The 8,891-nt window shown below is 40.7% G+C and overlaps 1 protein-coding gene across 1 annotated transcript in view; it reads right to left on the bottom strand.

The window, feature by feature from the left end:
• crybg1a (crystallin beta-gamma domain containing 1a) overlaps positions 1-8,891 on the bottom strand; it is a 42,368-nt gene that overhangs the window by 898 nt on the left and 32,579 nt on the right. The window contains exons 7-23 of the mRNA XM_029494291.1: positions 8,665-8,703; positions 8,453-8,571; positions 7,970-8,147; positions 7,401-7,540; positions 6,526-6,652; positions 6,407-6,442; positions 5,072-5,220; positions 4,828-4,954; positions 4,493-4,638; positions 3,728-3,854; positions 3,272-3,301; positions 3,069-3,181; positions 2,760-2,892; positions 2,517-2,656; positions 1,661-1,784; positions 1,332-1,490; positions 296-458 (exon numbers count right to left, since the gene is read on the bottom strand). Of these exons, the coding sequence (XP_029350151.1) occupies positions 296-458; positions 1,332-1,490; positions 1,661-1,784; positions 2,517-2,656; positions 2,760-2,892; positions 3,069-3,181; positions 3,272-3,301; positions 3,728-3,854; positions 4,493-4,638; positions 4,828-4,954; positions 5,072-5,220; positions 6,407-6,442; positions 6,526-6,652; positions 7,401-7,540; positions 7,970-8,147; positions 8,453-8,571; positions 8,665-8,703 (2,050 nt within the window). The remainder of the gene's footprint in view (positions 1-295; positions 459-1,331; positions 1,491-1,660; positions 1,785-2,516; positions 2,657-2,759; positions 2,893-3,068; positions 3,182-3,271; positions 3,302-3,727; positions 3,855-4,492; positions 4,639-4,827; positions 4,955-5,071; positions 5,221-6,406; positions 6,443-6,525; positions 6,653-7,400; positions 7,541-7,969; positions 8,148-8,452; positions 8,572-8,664; positions 8,704-8,891) is intronic.

Below are 8,891 nucleotides of genomic sequence, written 5' to 3'. Positions count from 1 at the left end.
AGAAGACAATGTAAAAGTAACGGGATTTCTCAATGGTCATTTGGTGCAAATTGTTTTTATGGAAAACAAAATAGTGAAATGCAAACTATTTTGAACCAAGTGTGATTAAAGCTGCAACCATTTTACAACTGACAGAACCCATCTGGGAGTGTACTGTGCAAGGACGTTTTCACCACTGCACTTCCTGAATACACCAGGAGATGGAGCTGCTTGCTCAGAGTCTGGTTCAGATGCTGTAAAAGGTGATTACATCCTCCTAAGATAGTCCATGAAAACATGGGCATTGTTCTCTGACCTTTGACCTCCAAGACCAGATCAGGTTGCAGGTGATAGCGCACCAGGCCGTCTGGTGTGATGCTCCACAGCTGCTTGTCTTCGCCCTGCTCTGGGGAAACGCAAAGTCGACAGCCCGCCATCACCACGCTGCTCGAGGTCTCCAGGCAACAGTCCTCCACCAGCTGGAGACAAGGAATATGAAGGCAAAGATGCATACTTTGTAATGGCAAATTTTCCTTGCTGCTTAAAATCCAGAATTAATAAAAAAAAAAAAAAAAAAAGCCAAAAAAGTACTTTCTTTTGTAAGTACAAAAACCAAGCTCTAGATTACAAAGCTCTCTGATACATGGCCTCACTGTCTCCACTTCAGCTACCACAGTCCTGCTGAATGTCCCATATATAACACTTTTACCATGCTTTGTTTTAAATTTTATTCTCTATAGGAAAATACGGGCATCCTAGTGTTTCTCTCTCATACACAGCAACAGATAGTTTTACGGGATAATAGCACGTAAAGTAAAACTGCTGTTTTCAGACTTTGAACTACTCTGCTATCCTGAGAACATCTTAACCTATTGGTGGAGTAAATGAAGTTTATTGGGATTACTTGCCATTTCCTGCTTTGCACATAGTCTCACCACATCCTTGTTTTAAGTTGAACAGTTAATATCAACGAGGGAAGTCGCTCTGAAATGCTCAAGCTGCATGAGATGTATTTACACTGGGTTTCAACTCAGTGGCTGTAGGCTGGGCAGCGTGTTCCTACATGAACACAACTAGCTGTGACTGTGAAGTAATTGTAGGTGAATGTTCTCTTCCCAGCTGAGGCACTCTTTTCACTTCCTGGTTTAGGTATACAAGATGATTTGTCACTCTGGGTTTAGTGAGCGTCAATATACTGTTCTGGCAAGACTGTGGTTATGGTAATTGGAGAAAATGACTGATAATTCCTAAACTTAGACTTGTGTCGTTTCTTTTACGTTTCCGTTTTTCTGCAGTCATGAGAGGTAGGCCCCCCTGGCCTGCGGTTTGGCAGTTTTAATGGAGTACTGTACCTTGCAGGTGAGCTGCCCGTCCCGATAGAACCACACCTGCTCTACACCTCCTGTCTCCTCCACAGCCTGAACCCTCATCAGCTTAATGTCATCCAAAGTTCCTGTCAGGGACATTACACCTCCTGTCTCCTTGTTCCTCAGACAGAAGTACATCTGTTTCTGTTGAAGGCAAGCAAGTATGCAAGTACTTAAAAGCTACAGTTTTATATAGGTGTAAAGTCCTTTTTAAAATTTGTGTCCACACCAGCACCAAACTTTAAAACAAATACCAAGGTGAGGTATGAGATCTTTAAGGCATTTCTGATTGGCCCACAGACGTTTTCCTGTACCTGGAGTAAAGGGCGCAGGGATCCTATCTGCTGCCAGCTGTTCAGCGTCCTCAGATCACCCACTGCACTGGGCTGAAGAAGCAGCTGTCGACCACGGTAGTTGCTGCCTTCATACAACACCCACCTGCAGAAAATACAGACAGCCATGCTTGCCACGTGCATATAAACATGTTGGATGATGCGGAGAAGACCCGGCTGTGTCTTCATTTCAAGATAATTTACCGTTGTTGTTTTGACACATTTTTATTGGCTCAACAGGTTCTTCGCATCGCTTAATGAGAACATGACCTGCTCTAAAAACTAAACTGACACCATTTATGGGAATTTCATATGTTCCTGTCAAACCTTTTGTGGAAAATAAGTTCAATGCACATCACTGAATCCTTTTTTATGAACTTATCAGTAGTGAAGAGCTTGTTTAGATGGATGGGAAACAAGTTTACTAAAGTAAAAATGCATGTAAGCATTTGGTGTCACTTAAAATACAATATATATAAAATAATTTTAACACTTTATTTAGTCACATTATCACTGTCACACCCCCCCAGTAGATATCGTACTGATTCACATTTGTAGAATTGTATTCCTAGGCTGAGGCGTCTCTGCAGCACCACAACACATATGATGGTTACAATAAATGATTTACCCTTGTAAAAAATTGCAGGTCCTGGTATATGAAGTGATTGAGTAATTCAAATTATAATCTGCCAATCACGTTGTGATCAATAGAAGGTGTTCATATTGTGGCCTCTTTATTTGTTGCATATGTTGTTGCACACAATCATGTGCCGTGCCTTTCAAGATACCGAACATAGAACATATGTATCTCAGTGGAAATTGAATAATTGTGACGTACATTCCTCCCTCTACCACCAGGGAGCGTATGTGTGTGTCCAGGCCTGTCTGCAGCAGGTTCACAGCCTCCCCAGTCAGCACCACCCTGCGACCACTGCAGCCAACCTTACTGAACAAGACGATGGAGGGCAGAGAGAGCTCCTGCACAACAAGATGCCAGAGTTTAAAAATCCCAAAGGAGTCAATACAATTTTAAAAAATGCTTTGCCATACACCAACACACACACACACACACACTACTCACATGTCCTGTAGGCTGTAGGGAGCGGATGGGACAGTCTGAGGACAGGAGACCCATGGACACTGTGTCGGGGTACTCCCCCTCCTCCAGTATGTACATGTTGTCAGTAAAGTGAGCTCCTTCATATGTTACCCAGCTGTCACACAAACACACATTATTATAGTTGCATGTACAGAGGAAGGCACTTTTTATAACACAATACTGTCAGCTTCATAACACTGTCAGATAAAAGTTGTGACACTGAAAAGATGAACTGGCCCATAAAAGAAAGTGATCTCGTTTTGCTTTAGCCTATTGTCTCATTGTGCCTACCTGCCAGCAAGAACTTTACAGGACTTGGGCAGGAAGTCCTCATCCAGAGCTTCTGCACTGTCCTCCAGAACCACCAGCCTTCCCTGGAAGTCTGGCTCAGAGTAAAGCTGCACCTGCAAAACAGACGCAGAGAGCTTTAATGACCCAGCCGACGCAGATGGATTCATCTGATTTACAGGAAGCCTTCAAGAGATGGATTATACCTTGAATTTTGCAGCTCCCATCAACACATCCTGTAGAAGAGGGAGGAAAGTAGCATTAGAAAGATGAAAGGCGACTTCGAAAAAAAAATTGCTATTGCTAACATTAGTTTTCAACCTTGAAAACTTATAAACATACATAACACTTACTGAAAGCAGCATCAAAACTGTAGATACTATGAAAAACCCAGAATCCTATTTTTTAACACATTCTACAAATCAAGGTTCAAACTAACCATTTCCATCGCTGATTAATCTGGAGATGATTGTTAGAAGATTTTTTATTTTTTTTTTAGAAAACAAAACATGATTTCTAAGAATGGTGATTAAATTTAAAAAATTGAATTTTACTCTAATGCAACATAAAGAGAAAATCAGCAAACTTTTAAGAACCTGGAGCCATCACATGTTTGTTTGCAACGTTGATGAATTACTGTTATACTGTACATCAATTCTTACATGGAAGACCGGCTGTATGGAGGAGATGTTGAAGTTATGGGCTCCCCAGTCCTCTGGGCTCGCATACAGGCCTTTCTCCAGCACGTAGAGCTCACCATTGAATCCAGGTTTCTCAAATGCCACCCACCTGCCAGCAAAACAAAAACATGTTGCAGTCTTGCTTTACTGTATTTGGTTGTGCTGTGAATTAGCAGTGCAATGTCAAAGTGATGACATTGCCTTCTGAATTTGCTTGTGCTTTGTCTGTTTGCATGTGTTTTCTCAAGGGACGGTGCTTTGAGCTCTGTGGACCTTCATATCTTTGGCTCATGCTTGCTTTGAATGTTGTTTTAACGAATTAGATGCAGTACTTTACTTCCCTACAACTTGAATCTCACAAACTGAACAGTTTTCTCTGTGCTTCTTCTACCTCGCCTTGTTGACAATTATTTTTAAAAGAAGATTGTAATGTAATTTTATCTTTAACACTAACCAGGAGGTCCTTCTTCTTATAATTATAATCAGTCTAAATCTCTGCCTGAGATGAAAGCAGTTTCTATTCTTTGTCAGGCCAGATGCATCAGTTTACACAAATGGATCAATCAAACTATTCAGAAATGTATCCTCTGGGGCTGTATATGTTCTGGGTGCGTGCAGTGACAGAACATTAGTCATGACTGCGGTGAGAAGCACACACCCATCAGCTGGAAGTGTGTCAAACACAGAGTCAAATTTCAGTTATCCTAATTTGATAACCATTTCAATTTGTTGCACAAACTGACTTACACTCCACCAATGACGTTGACAGACTGGGTTTTGATGCCGTGGTCGATGTCCTCCATGTTGAGGACAGGACCCAGCAGGTCCACGTTGAGCCCCAGCGCATCAAAGTTCTGCTCGCTGAACAGTTTCACGTGTGGAGACAGGAAATCCTTGGGAGGATAAAAACACCATAAAAATAATCATTGTTAAAAAAGGCAGTCCTGTCCTTCGGGTGCCTCCCTCTCTAATCAATCTCTGTTTGTACAAGCAGGTTGGGCTAAGTTTAAATTATCAGTGAGCTTGGAAGAAGTGCAAAGACTTCTACACATCTTGCAAGTTGATGTTCAGATGATGCTCACTGTGCATATGGGCCGAAGTGACAGGAACCCATCCTCAGATCCGCCCCAGTCACTACAGTGAGGATACTCCCCCTCCTCCAGGATGTACTGCTGGCCCTCAAAGTCTGCCTCTTGATAGGCCACCCAGCTGCATGGTCAAAACGAAAAGAGATAGGATTAAATATCAATGAATATTTCAACAACCACTAGCAGAAAGCAGGAAATAGAAGTGTCAGGTTTGATATGAACGCAACCTGATACTCACAGACCACCAAGTATTTTCATTGACCCCACTGTAGGTAATGTCTTCTTACTCCCATCAGGTTTTTGTGTTTGTGCCTCTGTCAAATTGAACACGTCACTATCCACCTCTATGGACTCTCCGTCAAAGTTAGGTTTCTCGAACACTAATGCCTGGAGAAGAGAAAGCGCTCAAGATGAGTCTCGGATACAGACAGGCCTCAAACATTTTTGTGTGTTTGCATTTTGACAGTTTGTTTTGTTTATGACAGAGGGAGGTGGACTGTAACTTAGCATACTACTAAATAATGTTCACATGCTGGACAGTACAAACTGAGCTGCAAGCATAGGATGTGAAGCACAGGGTAAAGAAGAGGTTGGCTACATTTCTGTTGCATGAAATTTCCCTGAGAGCCAAGAACTTTTTAAAATGATACATTTGGTTCCTGTAGGGCAGTTTGAAGGGGAAACATTCCTGTTTTCTCTGTGGCATATGACAATCGGTCAGCTTGACTTAGAGCTAGAGCTAGAGTTTGGTAGTATTGTTCAACATGTCTGATTGGGCAAATCCAGACACAGCAGCTTGTCTAAAATGACACATGGGGACATTAAAATGTTAGTTATGTTGCTGGATTCCACGTGAGTGTTCATGAAAGAATAAAAGAGTATGTGCATAAGGGCACAGTAATCAAGATAGCGAGGGAATTATACAGAGTTGAGAAAATTCAACTTAATTTGAGCTCACTTGCTAAAACAGAATCACATAAGTAAACATCCATATCATCTGCTGTGACAACACTACTATTCCATTTTAGTGTCTTTTTCCCACTTCTGAATGTCTCCTATTTATTCCCTTACTATGTACAAGTTAAGCTGTAGAGTCATGCAACAGTAAGTACAAGGAATTACTGGATGGATCTGTGTGTGACTTATTTGCCTGATCTTATTAGAACACCTAAGGGAAACACAAACAAAGATGCGCGGTGGCTTTAGTTCTCATGTTACATGCTCATGTGTGTGTGTGCTGCTGTCTTGTTGGTGTGTTTTTTTCCTCTGCAGGTTCCTGCCACACCTCCACCTCTGCAGCGTCTGTCCTGTACTCATAATTGGTTCCCCTGCTGTTATTTTGCCTGTTTTTTGTTGAACTTTTTTCGTCATTTGTTATCACCCTCATCCCCTTAAACATCTTTTGGTTCGTAACACTCCAGTTTAGATTCTGGCAAGATTTGGCTGAAAATGTTTTTGGCTCCCAAATTATAAATCATGATATGTATCATATACTACTCTAAATATTAAGTTTGGTCCTGGTGCGCCTTTTTTTTCCCAGACAAATTTCACAGATATTTAAGGCAGAACAAACCTTGACTTCATGAGGATGCTCCACTTTTATTGGCCCCTGAAATGAAGAGATGCACATTAGTCAGAATAAAGAGAATTGCAAATTTTAGGATAAACATATCTATATATTATCTTCTGTACCATTCGGAGGGGTCTGATAGATCCTACAAAGGGCTCGGAGAAACCCCAGGTCTCTGGGCAGGGATACTCGCCCACCTCCAACACTCCTACAAAACCCCCAAAGCCTGGATCAGTATACACCAACCACCTGATAGATAGATAGTGAGGCGAGGGGGGTAAGTTAGTATGCATCTTTTTTTTTTTTATTTATTCTTGCTTTAATTTTATAATAACACTGTTACCAGAGAACACATGGTCATTGTCAAACTCCACCTATATCTAAGTCATCTTTCCCTGCCAGCTGTGATTGGACCTATCTTCATTCTGACTGGACACCAGTGAATGATGAGCTTGTGGGTGGTTCATGGCTTTTTTCCAGTTGGTTAATATTAACTTGATTTGGACAAGTGGCCAATTACAGCCTGTCTTCTAGTGAATGATTAAATGAATTGAATTACATGTAACCTTCTCTTGCAGTATGACTTTGCTTCCTTGTCTTAGAGGTTCAGAGGTTACCTGTTATTTACATTGTATGCAATATATTTATTAACCTAATAGAAACTTTCTGTAGAGTATTCAACTGATTTTCAACACTGAATTCAAATAAGTGTAATTGCATGTAATTAATGGATTCTTCCTCTGAGCCATTGAAATATGCTGAAAATCAAATGGTAACAATCAGCAGTGAAAACTATGACAGCCACAAGCTCAGGCCGGGAGCTGTTGCTCGGTGTTCGTTAAATCTACCAGTTGGCTGCAGAGTTGCCCCAAGCAATGAAAATTTTTGATGTGATATTCTTTCCAATCTAGAAAACCTCAACCACCAACAAAATTCCAGTCACTTTAATTTAGAAACACAATAACAGCTATTGGGAAAAGTGCACTGCTTGACTTACACGCCAGAATGGACCTTTATAGAGCCCGTGGTCTGTGGGATCGCATAGGAGCCAATCTCAACCACATCATCATAGTACGTTGTCATCCTTCCCAGACCATTGACCTCTGCAAACAGGTCTATCTGGGATACACTGTAATCCTATACCATAAAAAACAAAAATGAAAATGTATGAGAATTGAAAGTTTTTTTAATTTTAAAATCTATCTTCACACATGAGAATGGGATTTTTTCATTTTTTGTGGGTTTGTGTAGCGATATTTGGGGTGTCATTTTTACAGATACTGCATACAGCTAAATGTTAGATCTATGTCCTCATAATTTCAAACTTAGAAAATCATTATTAAATCATAAACTGACTGTCTGATCAAAAACAGAAAGAAAGAAAACTATTAATCTGAACAAACATTCAAATTAGACACTTTTAAACACCGATCCTTCATTAACTTTCGGACTGAAACCAAAAAACTTTTTGGTTCAATACTGATCTGTACACAAGATAAAACAACGCTACAGGACAAACAGTAACAGTGAAGAATACCAGACTGAAAATTGAACATGGTGACTTACTCTAACTGCCAGTCGGAGAGAGCCTATAATCATAGGTGCTGTAGGAACGGGCTGATCATTCTGGTCCAGTGTTGGTGGAGGCTCCTCATCTGCCCATATATTTACTACTTGCTCTGAAGGACCTTCCTCGAGGGCTATTATTCTTCCCTGGAAGCCAGGCTTTTCATACAACAGCCAGCTAGGAAGAGAGATAAAGACAGAAAGTCTTCTCATTAATGTCACTGTATGAATAATGAAGGAATAATTTCACTGTCCTGGTTTCCTCCAGCAGAGAGAGATGTTGATAGGAACAATAATAAATAAATAAAAAACACTGACTGGATTAGTGAGCAGCAGAAAGGATCACTGAGTTCTGAAATTTCTCCATAATCATTACAGGCAGACTCACAGAGTAAAGTACAAAGTTCAGTCACATTAGCTGTTTTGTGATGTGGATTGTAATCAAATATCATGCTGATTTGAAACTAGCAAGAGGAGCCTTACCACCCTCGGATGACTCTGATGGAGATGACGGGGGACAGCTTGATTGTGGTGGCGTCCTCCACATCACAGTGGAACTCCATCGCTTCCCCTCCAAACTGAGCATGCTCGTGTATAACAATCTGGGTCAAGAAGAACCAAAATCACTTCAACAATGTTTTGTTGTTTTTTGTTTTTTTTTTCATCAAATGTGTGTCAACAACATCTAATCCTACCTTTCCAGGTCTTTTGTGGAACCCTCTCACTGCAGGTATCTGTGAGGGAATGAAAAAATTTGTCCTGTGAAAACTTGGGTGACTCTTTCAACCATTAATCCATTAAAGCTTAACTCAGAATCAAACACAGTCCTATTAGTATTCACTCAAAGCACAATGCATACAGTGGTATTCAGATATAGTCAGTTATATCTTACCCTTTTTTATCATATTGTATTGCTACTGTA

This window comes from Echeneis naucrates, chromosome 22 (assembly GCF_900963305.1).
Source record: "Echeneis naucrates chromosome 22, fEcheNa1.1, whole genome shotgun sequence".
Taxonomy (NCBI): domain Eukaryota; kingdom Metazoa; phylum Chordata; class Actinopteri; order Carangiformes; family Echeneidae; genus Echeneis; species Echeneis naucrates.
The sequence above is the reverse complement of the archived record's forward strand: the minus strand, read 5'-3'. Positions and strand labels throughout refer to the sequence as shown.